Here is a 25,386-nt window from a genome sequence, read left to right as displayed (position 1 = left end):
TAAACTGCTGTATGAGGCATAGAAAGTATGATGAAGTGTGTGGCCAAAGACAACTTGAATATCTATACACTGCAGCGTTTTAGTGACTACATGGTGTTGATGGATTACAGTGACAGTCAGAGGATAAGAGTGGAATGGACGTGAAGGCGTGTACAGTATAGTGTCGTACAGGGCCGCGAGGCAGTTTGATGCAAAACAGCACACGACGTAATAGCCTTAGCCAGGTGCGGGACAGGTTAATCACAGTGATGCACAAACTGGTGCTGAATTTGTACGTCTGGAAATTGTTTTAGCAGGAAGTACACAATACGAGCGAAGCGAGGCACAGGCGTACACTAAAGAACAACGCGAACAAGTTAAGAGTGAGTTGTACGAAAGAGTGGACGGTTTTATCGGTGACTTAAGTGTTGGTGCAGCACAAGTTGGCCACCACGCCTGCCAGCCAAGGCGTGAGTGATGTTAGTGTTACACCGGAGCCTGACAGTAGTGGCAGAGAAAAAGATCAACTGTGACGTAGTTTTCACTCTAAATCCCCTTGCATTTCCATCACTCCCTGGCTTCGCTGATGTCCAAGCAGTGCCCGGCAAACTCCTCAGGTAAAACAAATATTACATCGTACAAGCCATGTTCTTTATTGATGTCAGACAAATATCATACAAGTATTTACGGATAAGTACACAAAATATATACAAGATCATAACAACAGTGTATAAACACGTGCCACACATCAAGCAGAGCAGCTGTGTTCTTGTAGTTAACTGAATTCATAAAGTACACGAAGACTGATACATGAATGAAATCCTGATGTGGAGTCCGGCTCAATAATTCAGGAAGGTTGAAGTAATTACTACTCACCTTCACAGATATGTACACAAAATATATACAAGATCATAATAACAGTGTATAAAGACTGGCTCAGTAATTCAGTAACTGCTACTCAGTTTACTCCACCAGTTTCATGCCATAACTCAGCGCTTGGAGGCCTCGCTAACAGTTCACCCCGCCTTCCATGATAAACATCTCGTCACCGTCCACCACCTCCACAGCGAAACACTCGTAGGTGGCCTGGTCTCGCCTCTCTGTGTAGGTGTAGGTGACGTCTCCCTCCATCCACTGGCCCAGGCACCTGTACTCTCACTTTGGATGAGATTATTAGTAACGTTTCCCTTTACAAACAAGTAATAGTGGCTTTTGATTGTAGCAAGGGAGTGTTTAGGAACGTACACTGAGGTCTTTCCCTCTACCAGTCACAGTCTACAGGGATTCACAGATAAAGATAATTGGTAACATCCCTCATTGATGATGCCATGTTTTGACTAGAGAGGAAGAGCTTAGGAAGGTATAGTGTCGGATTATTAAGTCTTTCCCTTCTCCCTGTCAGCCACTGGTGGAAAGGAAGTCTGGTGAACTACCCTACTACACCCCAGGTAACACATTGTCTGCATTGCCTCTCACAACTCAGGACTTTTCCTCTATTACATGAGAACGGTATAAAACATGATCTCCGGGTTGTTGCAGTCTGAGTAACGCTTGGCACAGAACATCAGTTGTCTGGAATGACGCACGTATATTCTCCTGTCACGGGGCACGGGGATTCCCGGAACCTGTCCACCTCTGGAAGGAACACACGAACATTATAACATAACACAAGAACACATAAATATATGAAGGATAATTTAATGCATTGCAAGCATTGCATAATTTTTCTTTTACTCTAGTTCAATTTTTAGACCAATTTTATCTCTTCTTTTAATTTCAGGCCTGGTAAGATGGAGCCCTCCAGAGATGAAGCCATTTCAAGGTATTTCCAAGTCTGAAATGCGTAGATTGTAGTAGTAGGAAGATGAAAAAATGAGGAATGGAGGAGGAGGAGGAAGAATGAAGGAGGAATGAAGGGAAGTATGATTGGAGTGATGGTAGTAGTAGTAGTAGTTATGGGAAGAGGAGGAGGAGGAGGAGGACGAAAAGAAGAAAATGTCGAATAGGAGAGGAGGAGAAAAAAGGAAGGAGGAATGAAGGGGGCGCGGAGGATTCTGTGGTGCGGTGGTGTGATACGGTGGTGTGGTGATAGTAACAATGAACTCCCCTGTGTGTGTGTGTGTGAGGCAAAAAGACAGAACTGCTGGTTGGATGGTTGATTACTTATGATCAAGCGTCACGAGAGGATGCGTAGCGGAATATCTATCATAACGACACCTACATATTCTCGCTACGTAGCTAAGTTTACCCATAATTTACTCTTATAATATGCAAAGAATAACATACCAATAAGGAGTTAGTGTTCTATTACACATAAATCCGAGATAAGTAATAATCTTCTGTGAAAGTATCCGAACACCACAAGACACCAGCTGGCAATGAAGTGTTACTGGTGCGGTGGATGTCCTCCTTAGCCTTCATTAAAGAAAAGCGGTGGACGTAGAAGAAAATGTAGGATGGGTACTAAATGTAGACCTATTTATTTTTGTTGTACTTTTCTACTCATTTGGGAATAAAAGTTTAATTAGTTGTATAGGCTGGGAAGTGTTTATTTTGCTGCTCTCCTTCTATGACAGAGTGACATCAGTGTGTGGCTCATTGTGAAGCTGCTGTGTGAGATGTAGGAAGTATGATGACGTGTGTAGCCAACATAGGAAAGTGTGGCTACTTAATGGTAAAGGAGACGTGCATTGTGGTGTAAATCGTGATGGTTACGTTAGATCTATATAATAACAATTTAAAGTACCACAGATAATGAATGCAATTTTTATAATCAGCTACAGAAAAAAAAAAAAATTTGCAATTTCTAGTCAGTACAACGTTTCCAGGTCTGTCTGTCTGTCCATTTGTTAGTCTGTCAGTATCTGTCTATCTGTTTGTTTTATCTGTCAGTCTTTCTGCTTGTGTCTGTCTGTCTGTCTGTCTGTATCTGTCTATTTGTTCGTTTGTTTCATCTATCTGACTGTCTGTTTGTCTGGTACTTCAGGGACGTCTTGTACAACACCTGTTTCTCTCGCCAGCTGTCTTCCAAGCCAGAGACATGACTGGCCGGGTCCTCGTGGGTGTCTTTCGCTATCGGTGGTGCAGAATACTTAATGACATCACTGTAAACGTACACACACCTCCGGAAGCCCTAAACACGACAGCCTTAAAGTAATGGAAATAACTCCTTTGGTTGACGTAACAGTTTTATTAGAAGTGTTTCCGCTCAAACCTCCTTGTCAGCAACCGTAAAAGAAAATGTATGTTGATAAATGGTTAACTAATATTTTTTGGAAATTATCTTTTAACTTTTTAGCTTTTTTTTCTATTATTCATGCTAAAATTTAAATACTTTTCTAACAATTTATTTTCATTTTTATGTGTCTTATCAATTTTTTTTTTTTTTTTGAATATATGAACAAGAATTCTGAGGACATTTAACATTAGTTTATTTATTTATATATTTATTTTTTGTAAAACATTTGAAGATTTTTTATTTTTTTTATTTATTATTATTATTATTATCATTTATTTTTTATTTTTTATTTATTTTTTTTTTTGTGTGTGTGTTTGTGTGTTTCACGAGTTTGATTTAATGGACTGATTGTACAAATTTTGGCGGTCCCTTGATCTTTAAGGGATCTCTGTCCTGTAATAAGAACTACGAGACGAGGAATATTAAACCGACTGACAGTGAAGAGCGTATTGTCTCATGTAACGAAGGCGTGTGTGTAGCAGTGCCACAGGCCAGCACGTCAGCGTGGTGTGTATGAAGCATCCTCGTGTGAGCACATGTGTGGGTGACCTGGCTGGCGGCGTTGTGTGGCAAGACAACAGGTGTGTTTTTACCTTACCTAATTGTAGTTTATTCGATGTATTACAATTGTAATATGTGTCCTCTTAGTGTTAATTGATGTGGCACCATGAAAACTGGGAAATCAGTCTTTCCTCTTCCTTCCAAACATTTTGAAGTATATCATGATGTCGCCTCGCTTTCGTGTGTGTGTGTGTGTGTGTGTGTGTGAGAATTGGCTTGTTATTAATATAATGAATTTACTTATTTTCATTTCTATGAGTGTGTTATATTAATGATGATGATGATGATGATAATAATGAGAAAGGGAAAAGAAGAGAGGAAAAAAGAGGAAGAGGTGGAGAAACAAGCTATTAATGAAACTAGTAGTACTGGAAGAGGAGGGGAGGGAGGAGGAAGCAGAGAGGAGGAGGAGGAAGAAGCGGAGGAGAGGAGGAGGAGGAGGAGAAGGTGCCGGCGTTCATTTGGAGGAAAGCAACCAGTGGAGGAAGGTAGAGGAAACTTTGTGGAGGTGGAGGCGAGTTTGTATGTTTGTGCATGTGCGTGCGTGCGTTTGTGAAGGTGTCATTGTATTAGTCTAGGTGTATGTTTATTTGTAATTGCGTTTGTGTTTGTAATTGCATGTTTGTAACGGTTATTGTAATTGCGTATGTTTGAGATTGCGTGTTTGTAATTGTGTGTGTGAGAGGTTTGTGTATGCATGTGTAGGTGTGATCTACGTGAATGAATAATAGTAAGTGAACTGGCAGCGATCTATTATGATTCATCCATTTCTCTTTTACTTTAGAAACCTCGAGAAATTGGCGCAAGGAACGAGTTGTGAAGAGATGGAGGGAAACGCATGATTCCCCGCCCAACTACTCCTTACAAGTGGAGCAAAGGACCGCTAAAGATGTATGGGAACGCAATAAGTAAGCGGTGTTCTTGTGAGTTGATACTTCTTATGGATAATGGGGAAAATAATAATAATAATAGCAGTAGGAGGAGGGAAAGATATGATTCCCTGCTCTACTGCTCCTTACAAGTGTAGCAAAGGACCGTAAGATATGTAAGAGAACGCAATAAGTAAGAGGTGTTCATGTGAGTTGATACTTCTTATGGGTAATAGGGAAAATAGTAGTAGTAGTGGTGGTGTATCCACCGATTTGCGCGACCCGTTTTCTATAATGTTAAACGCGCAGATTTATTTTATTTATTTTCCCGGTAAACTCTTAAATATGATTGTTGCGGGTTTCTTCGACACGACGGCAGACACGGCTTAAAATTTGTGAATTCCTAACTATAACTGGTAACACGGTAGTTTTAGCCTTAACACACTGAGCCCATCCACTCGTCCGCTCTGTCCAGTTCTTGCGTAAAATATTTTGGTTATTTTATTTATCTTTTTTTTTTTTTCGTTTTTTCAGTATTTCTATTGTTTGTGTTCGCATAAAGTTAGTATTGATAAACTGAGCTAAACTGTAGTGATTATTATGATTCACTTACCACATACGCAAACGTGTTGAAAGATAAAGAAGCGCAGAATAGTTTATTAAATTCGTTTCAACTGCCTCATGTCATCCGAATCACCTTTACCCTCAAAACACCATGAATTTCTTGATCGTTAACGGGTTTCATAACAATTGAAGACCTATTAACGGTAGAAACAAGATAGTAGTATAATACATTTTTAAGCAGTAACTGAAGATTCTTTTAGTTACTCTTAAGTACTCGTAAATTTGAGTGTTAAGGGTAAACGGGAAGATAGTGAGTGGTATTATAATACGTCTTTTAATTAACAGTGGTTCATTCCAACTTTCCTTAGTTAGCCTTGAAGTACTCCTGAATTTAAGGGGATCAAGGGTAAACGGCAAGATAATGGTATACATATTTTAATTAGTAGTGGTTCATCATTCCTTAGTTACCCTTAAAGTGCTCCTAAATTTAAGGGGATCAAGGGTAAACGGGGACTATTGTAGTTTACTTTGACAGTAGAATAAATGTGTACTTGTAAAATAAGGGCTATATTCTGAAATAACACTGCACCGCACTTCCCTCCAGTTGAAGCTACGCGAGTTATGAAAGGTATTTGTTCATTCTGGTGACGTAAGGTACGGTAAGAGGGCGTTTCAGAATACGGGTTACCTTAAACCCGTAACCTTACAATGCCCTACATGTAGATAATTTAAGATTTATGTTATGGAGTTAGTTATCTTACTTGATTATTTCATCTACTCTGTATTTACTTGTAATTTCAGTGTTTTTAAATTTAATTTTTAGGAACCACATCGTGTGCGCGTGTTAAGGTGCATACACACTGCGTTGATGTTTCGTGTTAACACGCCATGTGACGTGTCAACACACAGCAACAGATTGCATCATATAACACAACGACGTTTTTATTTATCTGATGCATGTTACGTCAGAAAGATTTGATTTTTTGTGGAGTGAGCACGTTCTTTCTTTCTTATCCTCCAATTTTGTGTTGTAAAAATTGAAAATGAATGAAAATCTGTTAAATGAACTCGATGAAGAAGAGGAGCAGTTAGTAGCAATAGCTATAGCGCTTGCTACTTCTGGAGAAAAAACTCAAACAAATGTGATAAACGCCGAAAGGAATAGTTTGGGCGAGTTTCATCACCTATTTCCCCAGCTACTGTCACAGGAAGATCGTTTTGTTATGTACTTTAGGATGACAAAAGAAGAGTTCTACAACCTTTTAGACATAATAAAACCAGCAATTACAAAATCCAACACTCAACTAAAGAAATGTATAGCAGCAGAAGAGAGACTTGCTGTATGCTTGAGGTGAGTAAAACTTACACAATTAGGTCTTAATATTATTTTCAGCTAATTAGGTACATGAAACACATAGATATGTAAGATATTACATAGAAAAATATACTGCCTCCGTTCCTGTAGGAACACTATAGAATAACTTCGAAACACTATTGAATAATATCAAAACACTATACAATAATATGCGCCTACACCTATCTGACGCAGATTTCCTTCTGACGAATATCTGGGAGTTTTGAATTTGATCTGATGCGTGTTGATGCATGTTATGTCGCGTAACACGTCAGCTGACGTGTTACGCGACATATCAGACCAGTGTGAACTTCATGAGAACGCCTGTTCCAGATTTTTTGCTAACGCGTGTTAACACGTCATATGGTGTCCTAACACGAAACATCAGCGCAGTGTGTATGCACCTTTAGACTTGCCTTTGCTGCTACTGTTGCTCAGATCATGATGGGTATGTTTAATTATGTTTAATTAGATAAATATATATCCTCTACTGCTACTGATGTTACACGGGTGATTGAAAACAAAGTAGACGTTTAATAATTTTATTCGAAAACAATATACAGTTCAGTTATTTTATTAATATTTGCCACGAAACTTCAGTGTTGTAGGTAGGAAGATATACACAGCCTTTCAACATTGCTTACTACTGTACCGCTTGTCTATCCCACGCAGGAGAAGGAACCGACCAGCTGACCAGACGAGGAGGAAGAAATCAAACGCTACGATAACGTGAACAAGGAGAGCACTGACCACCACCATCGCCACAAACAAGAGGAACACGCGGAAAGACCGTAGACACCACCACCACCACCACAACACTGTAGTAGATTGGCTGGTTGCCGGTTAACAGCACTTGTGTGGTTTAAGAGTTAGACTCTCCCTCCTTGAACTTGAGTTTGTTTGTTTTTTTATTTATTTATTTTTGTAATTTTTGGTGCAATTTGGTGTGGCAGTTTTTCTTCTCCGGACGCTCTGAGAGGTACTGAAAAGTGATGAATCTTTTAAAGAGGGAGCTGGTGAGGAGCACAAGACTAAGTTAATAAGATATTATTAGTCTTCACTAAATTCTACACTAAATTATAAGTTGTAAAAGGTGTGTAAATGCCTGTTCACGCTTTTTTTTTTTTTGTAAATTGCATATTTTTCAAATATAAAGTTTTTTTTTGTAAATTGCATATTTTTCAATAAACTTTTTTGTAAATTGCATATTTTTCAAATATAAAAACTTTTTTGTAAATTGCATATTTTTCAAATAAAAACTTTTTTTTGTAAATTGCATATTTTCAAATATAAAAATGTATTAAATTATTAGTTTATTAGTACTTTCTTCCATTTTCCTTGTCACAAATACAGATGGAGATCGAGATTTATTTTATATATATATAAAAATGAGGGGGAAATTAAGAATATATTTAATAAAGATGGGAAATAAGACAATTTAAGTCTGCCTGCTTATTATTGTGCTGCTTCACTGTCCTGCTTCTCTTTATTAGTCCTATTACTTATTGTCCTCCTGGTCCTGCGTCTATTAGTCCTTCCTTCCTTCCACTGTAACCAAGTTAATATTAAAACTTCCATCTCTCCCACATGTTCTCCATTTATTCTTGCATCCTTCTACAACACCTGAACTCCTAGTAGCTGACTCAGATCCCACACCCTTTGCGCCTTACTGATCAAACTCACCCCTCTGCTTATCACCCTCCTATTTATTTCACTGCACCATCCACATACAAACAAGTACACTGACCACACAGACCTAATACAAACCTACTCGTTACTTTAGTAACATCACTGCCACAGAAATCCTCTAGGTGCTCCCAGGCCACACTGCAGCCACAGCCACCTTATTCCCACACTTGGCACCCAGTCACTGGAGGAAGCAGACCGGCGTGTGGCCCTCTCTTCACGCTGGTGGGTCCCAAGGTCTGGCCACACTGCAGTAAACTTGTACCAGTAATAAGGAAAGTATTAAGAGATACAAAAAAAGTATAAGGAAGGAATTAAAGGATACCACAAAAGTATAAGGAAGGAATTAAAGGATACCACTCTCTCTTTCCTCATCCCTTATATAACCACAATCCGCCTACACAAGTCTTAACCCAGTGGTTCTCAAACACTGGGTCACAGGGACACTCTTATGGGTCACAGGGACACAAGAGTGAAGTGCATGAAGTGTACATTTTCTTTCTCCTTACTTTACAAAGCGTCACGAAGTATTGAAATGTTCCAAATTGGGTCATTCATGGAAAAAAATTAAGAACCAGTGTCTTAACCGAACTGAACCTTAAGTAAATAGAGATGACTAATTAGTTAACAGACTGTGCTGAATTTTCTGCAATCCTCACTTAACCTAACCCCAAAAAATAATGAGATGAGTTACAAGTGCTGAGAATTACTTAGGTTTAGTAACTTGAAATATACTACAGTTAAGTAATTCTATTTTAAGTAATTTATGAAGTATATAAATAATTCTTAAGTGTTTATAAGAGATTCTGCTAATAAGTTCTGAAGCATGTAACAATTTTTAAAGTATTAATTCTATTTTAAGTAATTTATAAAGTATAGAAATAATTCTTAAGTGTTTATAAAAGATCCTGCTAATAAGTTTTGAAGCATATAACAATTTTTTTTTAAGTATACAAGTAATTATTCTGTATATAAGTAACTGTTTTCAGTATTCAAGTAGTCCTTTTGTATGTAAGTCTTTTAAAAGCACTTAAGTAATTTTCTGCATACAAATATTTTCTTAAAGCATGTAAATAATTCTTAAGTATATAATTATCACCAAAAAGAACATTATTTTGGGAAAATCTTACACCTTTTCCAACACTGAATTAAGAACATTTTACTTTATTTCATCACTTCTTCCCTATTTCCTATCACTGAAGAATATTTTTGAACAATACATCACTTGCGCCTCTTCCCTATCTCCAATGAACTATGCTAACCTGCGAGGCGGTGGGGGGAACACACACACACACACACACACACACACACACACACACACACACACACACACGTTATATCCTTAATTCCCTCAACTCCACTCACTTACAGTCTTCTCTCATCACTTCTCACGCCACAGTCGGTCCAGGTGTGGTATGACAGCACAAATTACCTATACTCACAAAACAGCTGTGATGGAGGGCGGTAGCGGCAGAAGCGGTGATGGTGGTGGCGAGACGGAGATCCACACACAATTTCCTCTCATATCCTTCATTTTCTCACCTCATCTTCACTCCTCCTCTTGCTTTACGTCCTCTGGCATCACCTCTCAGGCCACGGTCGCTGCGGTGTGGGTATTACAGCACAGGCGGCGTATACTCACAAAGTTGGTGCGGTGAAGAGCGGTCCAGCTACTTCCCTCCGTCCCACGTGCGTTGTTCTTTCCTTGCTTAGTCTTGAGCATGCGCGTGGCGGCTTGGGTGCAGTCTTGAATATAAAATAATTGTAGTAATAGTAAAATAAATAATAATAATAGTAATAGTAGTTGTAATAGATATATAAAGTAAGAAAAAGAATATTGGTTTGAACAAGCGTCATGAAATCCTTAAAATGTCTGATTACATTGACTGCACCTCAGTCACTGTAAATTTCCTCATAACGTTTCTTGCTACTGGGCTGACTAATGGGATGAATACATTGCCAGCCACCAAGAACCTGTGTGACGCAGCGGGGAAAAAAAAAAAAAAAAAAAACTGACGTGTGTGAGTGCAAGTGGTAGCATAAATATTAACAGCAAATACTGCCTGACTGTCCCGACACCCACACAGCTGTCCAGTCCACACGGCTGCACTGGTGGCGGTGGTGGTGGTGGTTGTGATGGTGGTGGTGATCAAGTGAACAAAATTTCGGTGTTTTATGTTTTGAACTGAAAAAAAAGTGAAAATAATCTACATTAGCAACATATTTTAATATTTTTTTTTTTTTAACCATTACTATTATTTCTTTCACATGACAAATGAGTCACATCAGCATTTTTTTTTTTTTTGGTGCGTTCCGAGAGGTCAGGTTAGGTCACTTTCCCTCACCTCATCTAACCTAATTTAATCTTCCTTGACTAACCTAACCTCACTTTATTCTAACATAACGTATTCTCAAGCCACCTAACTTGAACCTCTCCTCACCTTACTCCATCTAACCTAACTTAACTTTACCTACCTCACCTCACATAGCCTAACCTAACAACCTAATATTACCTTTCCTGCCAGACACAGGTGAAGAGAGTGTTGGGTAGCAGGCTGGGTGGGCGGGGAGAAACGCTTATTAACCTTCCTATCTTTTGCTGTCTTGCTTAATATTACTGTATGACAAAGTACTATGTAAATGGCAGCGGATCTATTTGTTTCTTTTGTATTCCTCCTCCTCCTTGTTCTGGTCTTCCTTCTGCTGCTGTATATATTAAGATAAGATGGTCTATAATTGTCCCTTCCAAGACTTTTTCTTTTCTAGAGCGTGGAGGGTCGGTCTCTCTCTCTCTCTCTCTCTCTCTCTCTCTCTCTCTCTCTCTCTCTCTCTCACATCAAAGAACGAAAATAATAAAAAAAATCTATACTTCGTGTGTGTGTGTGTGTGTGTGTGTGTGTGTGTGTGTGTGTGTGTGTGTGTGTGTGTGTGTGTGTGTGTGTGTGTGCGTGCAAGAACCACCTAAATTATGCACGAACATCTTCACTGAACGCACGCGAAATATTAATGCAAATAAGAAGGAAGAAAGAAAGAACTGAACTGAAAAGTGTAAAGGTTTCCTCCACCAACGAGCCAACAAGGGGCACTGCTTGTGACTAAACAGAACACGCTAAAGGATATGTGATACTGAACAGAAACACCCTGAAGGAGGAATACAAAGGAAAGCCAAACAGCAATAGATCTTTTTGGTCCTTGCAAGGAGGAGGAGGAGGAGGAGGAGGAGGAGGAGGAGGAGGAGGAGGGCACCTGTATATCATTAGCTAATCACACGTGTATTACCTTCGTCTTTCTTTCCATACACCTCTCGTATCTGCTAATTAGCTATGCGGCCATTTTGTCGTTAGGTACTTAGTCTCTTCCACCTTTCCTTGCTTTCTATTCCTTTTCTCTCTCTCTCTCTCTCTCTCTCTCTCTCTCTCTCTCTCTCTCTCTCTCTCTCTCTCTCTCTCTCTCTCTCTCTCTCTCTCTCTCTCTCTCTCTCTCTCTCTTTCTCTCTCTCTCTCTTTCGGTATTTCAATTTAGTGCTAAGAAATCTTCACTATTGAAAACACTCTTTACAAGACACTCTTGAAAAACAACTTTGAAACCCATTAAAAAAAAAAAATCACCCACAGAAAACACCCTTGAAAAACATCTTTGGCACCCTTGAAAACATCTGGGAAACACCCTTGAAAACACTCTTAGAAAACACCCTTGAAAACACTCTTAGAAAACACCCTTGAAAACACTCTTAGAAAACACCCTTGAAAACACTCTTAGAAAACACCCTTGAAAACCACATCAACTTCCACTGAAAACCCTATCTGAAGTGAAAACACCCACACGAATGTTTGAGAATACTATCCCTATATTTTCACCCGTGCAGGAGAGTTCGTGGGGCAGGAGCACAGATACATATCCACAGCGCCACCTTACGTATTCATACCTCGTAATTGTCTCCCTTAATGGAATAATTCGGATGATCCACTTAGATAGACAGCAGGAGATAAGGCAAAACACTCCCAATAGCCTTTTACTGACGCAGAGCTGGGCAGTTTGGGACAGAAGGAGCTATGAAGAGGTACCTTGGCTCACCTGCGCGCCTCCTCCTTGGCCTCACCTGTGCTCTGGTGATGGGGGCTTCTCCAGGTAAATTTAGTTTAGTCACGTACATTTCATTAAGTATCTTCTTTCTTGTTTAGTGGGTAATTTTTTTGTTTAATGGGTCTTTTTTTTTTTTCATTCAGTTGGTCTTTCTAGTGGGCTGTTTTTTTTTTTTTTCGATCTTGTTGTTCCCTTGGCCAGCGCCCCTCCTGCATAAAAAAAGGCAAATATTCCTTTAAATTGAGCGAAAAAGATACAAAATCACAGTTCATAAGAGCAACACTCACCTTTTTAACTGATAGAGTAACAAAGAGATTATTTCGTCCAAATGAAATACGCCCAATATTTATTTTTTTTTCTTTCCGCATTCTCCTCCTCTCCTGCGTCGGCCACTGCTGCACCTGTAATTAATGACGGTGTTCATGGAGGTGGTCAGCTAAAGTTTAGGTTTTCTATTATTTTTCAGTTTCTTTGTCTGAGTGGGAGAATGTTTGCTGTCTTCTCTCTCTCTCTCTCTCTCTCTCTCTCTCTCTCTCTCTCTCTCTCTCTCTCTTCCTGTGTAAGCGGGGTACTGGGCAAGAGCAACAAAAGGTTAGGAAAAAAAGGCTCACTGAGGTTATTAAAGAAGATTATCGAGGATTAAAGTCTGAAAGAACAACAGTCCTATACAACACACATGAATATGACCCGAAAACCTTCCCTTGCTGTCGAATCCTTTCATTCCTTCCATCCCGTGCATTCACAGGTGAGGGCGTGGCGGTGGCGGCTGTGGAGTCTTCGAAAGGCAACCTGTGCAGGACCTTCCCCCAAAATGCTACCTTCCCTGAGGACTTCCCCAGCGAGAACGCCTCCTCTGTGGGCGTGTGCGCGCTGGCAAGACCCGAGATGAAGCAGCCCAACCCATACAGCCACATCATGTCCTTTCAGTCCAGTGGCGCCTCTGTGGTTGTCGGTGAGGTGCTGTGCTTGTGGTGGTGGTGGTGGTGGTGGTGGTGATGGTGTCTCTGTCTGTCTATTTACCTGTCTACCCTTTTGCGTGTTTTTTGTGTTTGTTCGTCTGTCTATCGGGTTTATTCGTCTACTTGTCTGTCCGTTTATCTACCTACCTGTCTGTCCGTTTATCTACTTGTTTGTACGCCCGTTTACCTGTCTGCCTCTCTCTCTCTTCTCCATTGGCTGTTTCCTAGAGTGAGAGGTTGACGTCATGAACGGGTGTACTGCATTTGTCTCTGTCACTTGCATCTCCCTCCGTGACTCCCATCCTGTGCAGTTCTAAGGTAATTCCATCCCTCCATCTCCCTCTCTGTCTTCCCCTCGATCTTCTTCCCTCAGCTGGTTCCCTCCAGGCTCTCTAAATCGGCTCCTGGCCTCCTCTTCTCACTCCGTGTCGCTGCGTTCCAGGCATCAACTCCTCCCTCTCTCTGTGGCTGAAGGCCGGCGAGGAGAAACACCACCTGAACGACTCCCTGAAGGCCGAGGCGTGGAACATGGTGTGCGTGGGCCTGTCTGTCGCCCACGACACGCCCACGTCCACGCCCGAGGAGAAGCACCCACCAGCAAAAGCTTATCAGGTAAAGGGTTACTTGTGCTTGTGATATTTGGGTGTTCGGTGAAGCACAGGTAGGTCAGCGTGAGGCGGGGGTCACCATGCGTGCAGACGTGGGCAGGACGTGGGTGTGCACAGGCACGTCTCGGCCAGCGGGGAGGGAGTGACGCGTGGCAGCGGGTGTGGCAGCCTGTCTCTATTGCAGGTGTGGGCGTCCCTGCAAGGCCTCCCCCTGGACGTGCCCCTCGGTGCCAACATCACGGAGTGGGAGGAGGATGTCAAGGTGTGCGTGGGCACCTCTAGCAAGAGGGACGCCTCCTTCACGGGCTTCGTCACGGGCGTCACGCTGCAGGTGGGGAAGGGGGAGCTGACCCCCGACAACTGCTCCCTGCTGCTGGAGGCCAACCAGCTGACGGCGCCGCTCAATGAGTCCTGGACGCCCCACGGCCCTGTCTTCGCCCTGGAGGAGGACCTGCGGGAGCCTTGCAACACACCCGTGCTCACGCTGGTGCTGCGCGAGACCTGGGATCACGACAAGGCGCTGCGCTGGTGCCGCAGCCTGGGCGGTCACTTCCCCACGGAGGAGGTCACCGTGGGCATGATGACCTTGAACTGCACCTCTGAGGAGCACCTGTCGTGGACGAGCGACGCCAGCGAGAGGAAGGAGGGCCCCACCGCCACCTGCCCCGTGCTGCTGGCGAGCGGCGGTGTGGGGCGGCTCCCCTGCCTAAGTGAGCTGGAGTGCAGCCTGTGCCAGGTGCCCGCCGGCCTGCCCTACACGCTCTTCGGCGCCCTCACAGACTTCGACCGCCACTACCGCCTCAGCGCGCGGCAAGACGGCTTCTTCTTCTTCCAGGGCGAGACCAGCAACATCACGCGCTCGGCGGCTGGCTGGACCCTGCAGTCCAGGCTGCACCGCCGCCAGCTGCACCTCAACGGCAGCGTGGGCGTGATGGGGCGCCGCGCCTGGCGCTCTTCGAGCCACGCCCACGCCGCGGACACCCTCACCTTCACGGTGTGCAACGCCATTCAGTTTTCCTCCGACGACGGCGTGTGTGTGCTGCGCAGTGAGCGCTGTGACGGGCGCGTTCACGCCCCGGACATGAGTGACGAGGAGGACTGCGGCAGCCGGCGCCTCCTGGGCAAGGACGCGCACTACGACCCCGGCGTGCGGCCCTTCGCCGGCCAGAAGCTCACCATCTACTACATGTTCGAGGTCATGGTGGTGAACAAGATGGAGACGGACAAGGGCTTGGCCAACGTGGAGCTCAACCTGCACCTGCGCTGGGAGGACGACAGGCTCAGGTTCGTCGACACCAAGATGGGCCGCAACAGCTTCCCCTGCCACCAGATCTGGACGCCCACCTTCCTAATGTTTGCGGGGTACTACATCGGCCCCGCCGTGCACCCCGCCGCCAACAGGACCTTGTGCTACCTCTACTGGGAGGAGATGCCGCGCCAGGAGCACCAGCTGGACGACCCCCTCATGGGTGAGCCTGGGACGGGGCGGGATGGGGCAGGGAGGGCGGGGAGAGCTTTAAGGAGAGGTAATGTTGGGATTTTGTGGTCAGCAGTGTTTCTAGGGGCAAGCCTTTCCTTGGCATAACAAAGAGTCAGTTTTGTGACGTAAGTTCACACAACACAGGTGCGAGTCACGGACTAATGGTGCTCTTCTCTTTCTTTCTCTTCTTCCTTCCACACACCCCTCTCCTCTCTCCTCTTCTCCCTCTGCCTCTCTGCTCCTCATCCCCACCCACGCCTCCCCCACACAGGCAGGTACATGACCAGGGCCAACATCTCGCAGTACAATAACTTCGTGGCCTCGTACCCGTGTCTGCTGCGTGTGTCCAGGTACCCCTTCGGCAAGTACATGTGTAACCTCACCTTCAGCCTCTTCGGGGACCACGAGAACGTTGACTGGAAGGTGATCGACCCCCGCCAGGAGAATGGGAACCCGCCCATTCTTTACTACTACGGGGACCACGACCTACTCGATTACAAACTGGAGAAGATAACTTTATACGTCCACAATAATATGATGATTCTCACCTTGCACCTGATTGGCCAGCCGGATTACCACTTGATCAATAACTTCCTCCCTAGTACCCTCATGTTCTTCATCTGTTATTCCTCGTTTTTCTTCCCCATTGCAGGTTTTAACGAGAGGATCATGGTGTCTTTAACGTCTCTCTTGGTTCTCGTTGCTCTTTTCTCGCAGGCTACTGATAGCTATGTAAAAACACCTTATTATAAACTCATTGATGTGTGGTACGTGTCCCTCATCATACTGTGCTTCTTGGTGGTGATCGCTAATGGCGTTGTAAACTACTTGAGGGTGCAAAGGGTCAAGTCTCATTCCAGCCTGATGAAGAAAGTGGTGCTGGCGAAGAAGCTCAATATCGCAAGTCAGGCTGTTATTCTTTGCTTCTTTGGGATCCTGGTCTTTATTTTCGCCTTGTTCAGCACGAATACTTTTTGAATTGTGTGGTTTTGTGTGTGTTTCTCTCTCTCTCTCTCTCTCTCTCTCTCTCTCTCTCTCTCTCTCTCTCTCTCTCTCTCTCTCTCTCTCTCTCTCTCTCTCTGTGTGTGTGTGTGTATGTGTGTGTGTGTATTCGTGTCTCGCTGTATTTTTGTGTGGTTGTGATTCTCTTCTCATTTCAAGGTTTGAGTCGAAGGTTTAAACTACACACACACACACACACACACACACACACACACACACACACACACACAGAGAGAGAGAGAGAGAGAGAGAGAGAGAGAGAGAGAGAGAGAGAGAGAGAGAGAGAGAGAGAGAGAGAGAGAGAGAGAGAGAGAGAGAGAGAGAGAGAGAGAGAGAGAGAGAGAGAGAGAGAATCATTGGTTCTGGAAGTTAATAGTCCTAATTGGAAGGTTGTATGTATTTCATTGATATTCCCGTGTGTGTGTGTGTGTGTGTGTGTGTGTGTGTGTGTGTGTGTGTGTGTGTGTGTGTGTGTGTGTGTGTTTGAATAATTGCACTCACGAGGTAAAAAAAAAAATCAAAACCTTTCTCTCTTGAAATATTAAAAGGCAACACACACACACACACACACACACACACACACACACACACACACACACACACACACACACACGATAATTTTTTCCCTCAACAAGAATAATGGTAGGAAAAACACAAACTAGTATAATAATAATAATAATAATAATAATAATAATAATAATAATAATAATGTTAGAAATTGCATCTTTCCTTTCTTTGTCATCTGTTTCAGCATCCAACTATTCACAAATATAATAACCATACAATGTAGAGTTTAGTGTTTTTGTTTCCTTCCTGATGCCAACTGTAAAGGAAAATAAAGACGAAATACACACATCCTTTAAGAGACAGAGAAAAGGTAACAGTGATGATGGAGGGGAGAAAAACAAATGAAAATTACCGCTTTGTTAGTTACGAAAAAAGGTGAATGAGATAATGAAATAGATAATGGTGAGATAGGAAAAAGTAATGGTGAAGATGGAAGAAAGGAAAGCAAAAAAAAAAAAAAAGAAAAAAAAAAAATGAATTACCGCTTTATTAGTTACGAAGAAGATGAATGAGATAATGAAATGAATAGATAGTAATAACTGACATAAATAAAGTTCTTAATTATACAGAGAAAACTGAAAAGTATTAGCAAAAGTAAAGGAAAGGAAGAAAAATAAATAAATAAATTACCGCTTCGTTAAACAGATAATAAGTAAACAAATAGAAAAGTAAAATGATGAAAGAAATAATTATAATAAAATGTAGGTAAATGAAATACAAGATTGTTGATGAGATAAAATAATAAAGAGGTAGAAATGGAGACTGCTTACTCCTGTGCGCTTGTGAAATGAAGACCGTCAGAATGCAGTTTGTAAGTGTATGAATGGAAGAAATAAAAAAAAAAAAAAAAAAAAAAAAAAAACTCCTTGTCCATAGAAACATATACAATAAAAACAAGTTAATCATGGACAAAAACAAATTAAAAAAGAGGCGACATGAATTCAAATATATTACAATACTTGTTAAATATGTGCAACAAGGTGGTATTACAAAGCTAACCTTGCTTTTCCATCTTAGAATTCATACTTAGTTACCCTTGAAAAGTAGAAAATAGTCATGCAATATAGAAAACGAGATAAATTTATGGGATACTTAAGTAATATTGCACTATACAACTTACACTTAGGGTGACTCAAAAGCCATCTAGCGGTGAATAGTCCTATTAATTAACGTTTAATTAAATGGTGAAACTAATCCAAATATTCAAGTTTGTTTTGTTATCCTAGAGAGATAAAGGGCGAAATTATAATATATTTAGAATACTTATATGAATAAATTGTTATGAGAGAAATAGAGAGAGAGAGAGAGAGAGAGAGAGAGAGAGAGAGAGAGAGAGAGAGAGAGAGAGAGAGAGAGAGAGAGAGAGGATTAAAAATAATGATCCGACAAAACAGAAAAAAAAGGAAAAAGAAGGTAAAAGAAAGAAGAGGAAACTCTAATCTCTTAATGGTGAAAAAAAAGTATGGGGGTGAGGGAGAAAAATCAGCTTAACACACACTTAGCGAGGGATTAACAGTGAAAAGAGTGAATGACCTGAAAACCTTGAAAAAAAGCTTGTAATGAATAATAAATGGGATTATTTACATTATTATTTTTACTATTCCTGCTATTACTACTACTACTACTATTACTACATTTTATTTTTCTTTATTATTATTACTATTATTTCTGTTAATGGTACTACTATTACTGCTACTACTACTATTACTACTACTACTACTACTACTATGACTATTATTTTGAGTTGAAGAGAGAGAGAGAAAGAGAGAGAGAGAGAGAGAGAGAGAGAGAGAGAGAGAGAGAGAGAGAGAGAGAGAGAGAGAGAGAGAGAGACTGATCTTTCACCTCTTATCCTCTCAACAGTCTCCCCCCTTTCTCCTATCCTCCCCTCACCTGTCCCCTCCCTCCCCTCACTTACCCCCTCCCCTCTCCTCACCTCCCCCTCACTAATCCTTTCCATTTGGCTTTCCTGTTATTTAATTTCAGACCAAGTGGTGAAGTTTACGTGCACACAGACACGTAATGGAGGGATTGGTGTGTTGCCGTGTGGGTGACGAAGACCCCCCCTCGGCCCCCCCCCCCCGGGTCCTCCTCTTTTGTGTGTGTGGGTGTGTGTGTGTCTAGGCCGGTCAAGGGTTTACATAATTAGTATGTGAAAAAAGTCGCCCAAAGGGATAAGGAGGAGGAGGAGGAGGAGGAGGAGGAAAATAAAGGTGGTTTTTCTTTTTCTTTCCTTTTTGTTCTTTTCATTATTATCATTATTTATTTATTTTTTTTAGAACCTAACGTAAGAGCACAAGGGTTGGTGCAGGAAGACATTAGGCCTACACGTGGCAGTCTCTCTATGAAACATGCCTACACATTTTTTCACCCATCCATAAATCAGTCTAGTCTTCTTTTAAAACTCCCTAATGACTCACCACTAACAACCTGATTACTGAGTCAGTTTCATTTACCTACCACTCTATCTGAGAACCAATTCCTTCCTATCTCTATCTTGAACCCAAATTTTTCAAGCTTGAGCCCGTTACTTCTTGTTCTATCCTGATAATCCTGAGAATTTTGCAACGTCCCCCTTGTTATAACCCCTATACCACTTAAAGACTTCTATCAGGTCCCCTCTTAACCTACGTCTCTGTAGGGGGATGTAAATTTAACAGCTTAATCTCGCTTCAAAAGAAATACTCCTCATCTCCTGTATCCTTTTAGACATTCTCCTTTGTACTGATTCTAATAGACCTAAATCCTCGCCACAGCGGATCACTCTTCAATGCGCTCGATCTTCTGCGCCTTCCTCTGTCACGCCCACCACTTGCATGTCTCCCTTCACAGTATCCATAAATCTTCTCTTTGGTCTCCCTCTCTTCCTCCTGCCAGGTAGACCCATGTCCAGCATCCTCCTCCCCACATACCCCTCGTCTCTCCTCCTGACATGTCCAAACCACCTCAGGTCAGAGCCAACTGTATATCCTAAGTCTTTCTCGTTGTCTGAATCTACCACAGCCTCGTTATTTATCGCGACTGACTGTGTGGGGATTTCTTCTACCTACGCTAAGTACACTGTATATTATGGCATTAAACTCCATTTGCTATCTATCCGTCCATTCGTTCATCCAGTTTAAGTCTGTTTGAAAGGCGACGGTATCCGAACCAGAACTAATTATGAATCTATTTATCTTCGTGTTGTCTGGAGTTTTACCTTCGTGAAAATTCCAATATCTGAACTATTAATGCATGAAAAACACGTGATAGAAGCCACAACACCTGCTGCTTTGTCGACCCCACCTGTGCTCCTATCAATTACTGACTCCATTAATCTGCTTAAGAGTACAAATGACGGTAGACTGACTGGACGAGAGAGAGAGAGAGAGAGAGAGAGAGAGAGAGAGAGAGAGAGAGAGAGAGAGAGAGAGAGAGAGAGAGAGAGAGAGAGAGAATTACCAGTTAGACACACTTAAACAAACAAACAAATAAAAATCAATATAAACAAACAAACAATTTTCCAACAGTTTCCAGCAACACGATTTCCCAGTTTCCAGTTTCCAGTTTTTCCAGCAAGCCTCTCACTCTATCCAGGCTTAAGGGGAGGTATGGAAAGGTATTCTTTAACGCCCTTTTAGACCCCCAGTACCACACACTCGCCCTGGTCCCTCAACAGATGGCGCTGGGCTGGACATTCACCTCCCATCTAATTCCAGTATTTTGAAACATCTCTGCTCCGCACCTCCACAATTTCAAAAGGCTCTGGTTGAAGAAACGCGGCTTCTTAAGGGTGTTTTCATGGTTCCAGTGGCAGACTAACTAAATTGCTACATTATCAGCAGGAAAAACGGTCTTGAGAAACAGGTTAACCATCTCAGTGGACTTTGAAGCGAAGGAAAATAGATAAAGAAGGGAATACTAAAGAAAAGCACCTCACCTATGCTAAACAAAATGAAAGAAGAGAAAAAGAAGAAAACAAAGAATAAATGACTAACGGAGTATATGAAGGAGGAACTGACAAAAGGAAAGAGGATGAAGAACAGGATAATACAAGTGACGAAAGTGAAGGACTGAAGGAGGGGGTGAAGGAGTGGGTGAAGGAGGGTGTCAGAGATCAGATGGAAGGCTAGGTGAAGTAACAAAAGGAAAAATTGCACTTCATTTGTTTTCCTTTAAAAATGACTAGATTTTTGGAGAGGTCTTAACCCCCCCCCCTCTCTCTCTCTCTCTCTCTCTCTCTCTCTCTCTGTGTGTGTGTGTGTGTGTGTGTGTGTGTGTGTGTGTGTGTACTGTAATATTCTCCGTGGGCGTGCATGAGGGGCCAGAAGGGTTGAGGGGGTGAGGGAGTGAAGGGGTGAGGGGAAACAGGCCTAGCTTTGGGGGTGAGGGGAGAAGTGAGGGGAAAAACGAGAAGAGGGAAAGTTTGTATTTGTTCATCAGTTTAAAGGGAAAGATTTGGTGTGGTCTGAGTGTTTTTTTTTTTCGTGTTTTTATTATTATTATTTTATTATTATTATCATTATTGTGTGTTTTTTTTTTCATATTTTTTTTGTAATGTGCTTTGCCTCACCTGTGCTTGATTGGACTCGTTTGTTTTATCACAGGTGTGTTTGTTTTGGTCTGTTTTGGCGGCGCACCTTCAAGGAGGGACGGGGGAAGAAGGGGAGGGAGGGAGGGAGGGAGACAGAGAGGGCGCCGTGTTTGGAAGGTGTGGGCGTAACGACACACAGACAGACAGACAGACAGAGAGACACAGACAGACAGGTGGATGGATGGGTGGATACACACACACACACACACACACACACACACACACACACACACACACACACACACACACACACACACACACACACACACACACACACACACACACATTTTCTTTCCTTGCTAAAAATTAAACTATTAATATTACTACTACTACTACTACTACTACCACTACTACAGTACTACTACTACTACTACTACTACTACTACTATTACTACTACTACTACTACTACTACTACTACCACCACTACTACTACCTCCTCCTCCTCCTCCTCCTCCTCCTCCTCCTCCTCCATCTCATGTCCGTCTTCTACTTCTTAACATCTCCCTTCCTCATCTCCGTTTGGCCACCACCACCATCACCACTAACGAGAGAGAGAGAGAGAGAGAGAGAGAGAGAGAGAGAGAGAGAGAGAGAGAGAGAGAGAGAGAGAGAGAGAGAGAGAGAGAGAGAGAGAGAGAGAGAGAGAGAGAGAGAGAGAGAGAGAGAGAGAGAGAGAGAGAGAGAGACGACCTTGTTTGGTCACGCGTCGACCGCTCATTAAACTACTGCTGGAGGCCATGGAGGAGGAGGAGGAGGAGGAGGAGGAGGAGGAGGAGGAGGAGGAGGAGGAGGAGGAGGAGGAGGAGGAGAAAAGTAGAGGTATTTGAGGATTCCAGAGAGAGAGAGAGAGAGAGAGAGAGAGAGAGAGAGAGAGAGAGAGAGAGAGAGAGAGAGAGAGAGAGAGAGAGAGAGAGAGAGAGAGAGAGAGAGAGAGAGCACCTTTGAACATCCTCTCATTAGCTTTACACACAAAATCCTTCTAAGCTCACCCTCCCTATCCATCGACGCCTGTCTGTCTGTTCGTCTGTCTGTCTATCTACCTGTCTATTTATCTATCTGTCTATTTACTTACCTGTCTTTACTTGTTTCCGTCTTTCCTCTCTCCTCTTCGTCTGTCTGTGGAGGAAAGGATGGAAAAATGATTAGGAGTAAAGGAGGAGAACTGGGAGACTGATGAGAGATTAATGAAGAAATGATGTCAATGAAAACGAGAGAGAAAGGGAGATTTCACCATGTATTCCTTTACTAAATGGATAAATAAATAAATAAATATAGATAAATACATAAATAAAAAAAACGATAATTTAAAAGGATTTTTCTTCGTTTTTACGTTCGTGTATTAAATTATTACTTTTATTTTTTTTTCAATTAATGTACGAGAAGAAAAAAAAACATAGAAAACGTGCCAAGGAATATTTTCTAAAGGGGGACTAAAATCTTCTGCTGATTGTTCAAAACTGAGTTATTTTGTCAAAGGGATGAGTCGAGATTACAGATAATTAATTTCCTTTATCAAGTAGTAGTAGTAGTAGTAGTAGTAGTAGTAGTGTTACTGGCTTATATGTACTACTACTACTACTACCACTACTACTATGAAGATACCTTTCAAAATATTTAGCAGTCAAGGTGGTAATGGTGGTAGTAGTGGTGATGATAGTGGTGGTGGTGGTGACGCATTAGCACACCACATCACCACCACCACAAGACGAATAGCCTTTCCATCACTGCCCCACCTACCCTCCTACACACACACACACACACACACACACACACACACACACACACAGGGAGCGTCAGTCTCTTGCCAACCATCATCGTGAACGCACGTACCTCGCCTCTCCCAGCTCCTCTCACACGCTCTCCCAAGCCTCCCCGTGCGCTCACCTCTCCCTCGCACCTCTCCTATCCTTCCACAGCCCCCGTCACCTTGCCACGCTTAGCAAACCCACGTAAACTCACAAGGTATCCATTTAAACCAGTGTAAACCACCCCCTCGACACCTGTATACCTACATAAACTCGTCACCCACCTGTGCAAATCTACACACACCTGCAAACTACCGGGAAAGGTACTTAGCACACCTGAAAACCACGCTCTGTGTAAACCCTTGGAAACAAACCATAACACACCTGTCTGTTACCCACGTTTAGTTTACGTGTGTGTGTGTGTGTGTGTGTGTGTGTGTGTGTGTGTGTGTGTGTGTGTGTGTGTGTGTGTGTGTGTGTGTGTGTGTCAGGGAAAAGGTAACACACACACCTGACACACATACGTAAACACATAAATCACCTTGAAAAAACAAATATAAAACATGTAAACACAGATAAATTCAGAATCTCACCAGTGCTGACCTGTAAATAAAAAAAAACACCTTGAAAACACCACATCAACACACCCAAACGTATCCAAGCTTACCTAAGTACACCCAAACGTATCCAAGCTTACCTAAACACACCCAAACCTACCCAAGCTTACCTAAACACACCCAAACCTACCCAAACGTACCCAAGCTTACCTAAACAGCCCCAAAATACAGCCAAACCTATCCAAAGCTTACCCAAACCTACCCAAACACTCCCAAACCTACCTCGGCCCACCAACCAGGTAAAAAACACACCTGGCGCAATCCGATCAGCTATGTCGAGGTACTGAGACCCACACATCTGCTGGCCACATCTGCTAGCCACACCTGACGATGCTGAAGACATGCCTCGCCGCCGTGCTGTGTATTACCTGTACGTATCACCTGTCAGAGTCTCACCTGTATGTCATTGAAGTCACACACGTACATACATACACACATACACGCAAATATGTTGATATGTGTTATTTATGTGTTATTTGTTGATTTTTTTTGTGATTTTTTTGTTTCCTGTCCTGTGTTACTAATGTTACCTGTGTTGCTAATTAGTTTACCTGCACTGTAAGTTACCTGTGTACTTAGAGTTGTGTTAGTAGTTATTGTAGTTATATTATAGTAATTTTGGGGATTCTGGTGTAATTTGATAAGAGTAATTAGTAGTTTTATTATTATTATTATTATTATTATTATTATTATTATTAGTAGTAGTAGTAGTAGTAGTAGTAATAGTAGTAGTAATAGTAGTAGAATAGGTGTTCCATTCACAGGTATGTATATATGTATGCGTCTCTCTCTCTCTCTCTCTCTCTCTCTCTCTCTCTCTCTCTCTCTCTCTCTCTCTCTCTCTCTCTCTCTCTCTCTCTCTCTCTCTCACCTTTGATCTAAATTACCGGCAATCAATAGATCATATCAATGTTTACAGCCTTGCAGTTTTTCTTTTCATATATAAGGAATGCCAAAAAATGAATAGAATAATAGAATAATCAATAAAGTAATGAATAAATGAATAAAATAATGAATAAAAATAGTGGAAAGAAACGAAAGCAATCTATTATTTCCTCTCTCTCTCTCTCTCTCTCTCTCTCTCTCTCTCTCTCTCTCTCTCTCTCTCTCTCTCTCTCTCTCTCTCAATATTTGCAATTTCTATACTTGATTTAATTTCGTTTGTTGCCTTTTGCATCATCGAGAGAGAGAGAGAGAGAGAGAGAGAGAGAGAGAGAGAGAGAGAGAGAGAGAGAGAGAGAGAGAGAGAGAGAGAGAGAGAGAGAGAGAGAGAGAGAGAGAGAGAGAGAGAGATAATACCTCTCAATCTAAACATAAAATAAAAGTAAAAATCTGTCTGTCTGTCTGTCTGTCCGTCTGTCTGTCTGTCCGCCTATTTCCTCCGACATCTTCTCTCTTGACAGCGAAGGAGGGAGGAAAGGAGGGAGGGAGGGAGGGAGGGAGGGATAAAGAGACCACAGAGGAAAGGAGGGAAGGAGGGTAGGAGGGAAGGAGGGGAGG

General features: G+C 42.2%; 2 protein-coding genes and 2 long non-coding RNA genes across 11 annotated transcripts in view; 3 read left to right on the top strand and 1 right to left on the bottom strand.

Annotated features, from left to right (window-relative positions):
* Positions 1-7,884, top strand: part of LOC135094355 (uncharacterized) — a 48,117-nt gene extending 40,233 nt beyond the window's left edge. For 3 of the 6 annotated variants that reach the window (XR_010263759.1, XR_010263758.1, XR_010263760.1), the window contains 3 exons: positions 1,760-1,801; positions 4,563-4,686; positions 7,238-7,884. This is a non-coding gene — a long non-coding RNA (uncharacterized LOC135094355). Of the gene's footprint in view, positions 1-1,759; positions 1,802-3,599; positions 3,799-4,177; positions 4,293-4,562; positions 4,687-7,237 lie in introns of those variants that run through there. The other 3 variants (XR_010263762.1, XR_010263756.1, XR_010263761.1) reach the window with 3 other exon arrangements.
* The window catches only part of LOC135094356 (uncharacterized), a 47,403-nt gene continuing 29,110 nt past the window's right edge, over positions 7,094-25,386 (bottom strand). Inside the window, exons 2-8 of one of the 3 annotated variants that reach the window (XR_010263764.1) lie at positions 22,597-22,640; positions 12,622-12,735; positions 12,351-12,543; positions 10,312-10,436; positions 9,694-9,997; positions 8,333-8,509; positions 7,094-7,547 (exon numbers count right to left, since the gene is read on the bottom strand). This is a non-coding gene — a long non-coding RNA (uncharacterized LOC135094356). The remainder of the gene's footprint in view (positions 7,548-8,332; positions 8,510-9,693; positions 9,998-10,311; positions 10,437-12,350; positions 12,544-12,621; positions 12,736-22,596; positions 22,641-25,386) is intronic. The other 2 variants (XR_010263763.1, XR_010263765.1) reach the window with 2 other exon arrangements.
* Positions 11,859-17,174, top strand: LOC135094351 (uncharacterized). Its single transcript, XM_063994384.1, has 5 exons — positions 11,859-12,379; positions 13,080-13,286; positions 13,736-13,905; positions 14,086-15,370; positions 15,653-17,174. The coding sequence occupies exons 1-5, from the start codon at positions 12,304-12,306 to the stop codon at positions 16,357-16,359; spliced, it is 2,445 nt and encodes an 814-aa protein (XP_063850454.1). The 5' UTR covers positions 11,859-12,303; the 3' UTR covers positions 16,360-17,174.
* Positions 23,303-25,386, top strand: part of LOC135094354 (uncharacterized) — a 93,845-nt gene continuing 91,761 nt past the window's right edge. The window contains exon 1 of the mRNA XM_063994387.1: positions 23,303-24,256. Coding sequence (XP_063850457.1) covers positions 24,217-24,256 — 40 coding nt within the window. The 5' untranslated portion in view covers positions 23,303-24,216. The remainder of the gene's footprint in view (positions 24,257-25,386) is intronic.

Source organism: Scylla paramamosain, chromosome 45, assembly GCF_035594125.1.
Source record: "Scylla paramamosain isolate STU-SP2022 chromosome 45, ASM3559412v1, whole genome shotgun sequence".
NCBI lineage: Eukaryota > Metazoa > Arthropoda > Malacostraca > Decapoda > Portunidae > Scylla > Scylla paramamosain.
The sequence above is the reverse complement of the archived record's forward strand: the minus strand, read 5'-3'. Positions and strand labels throughout refer to the sequence as shown.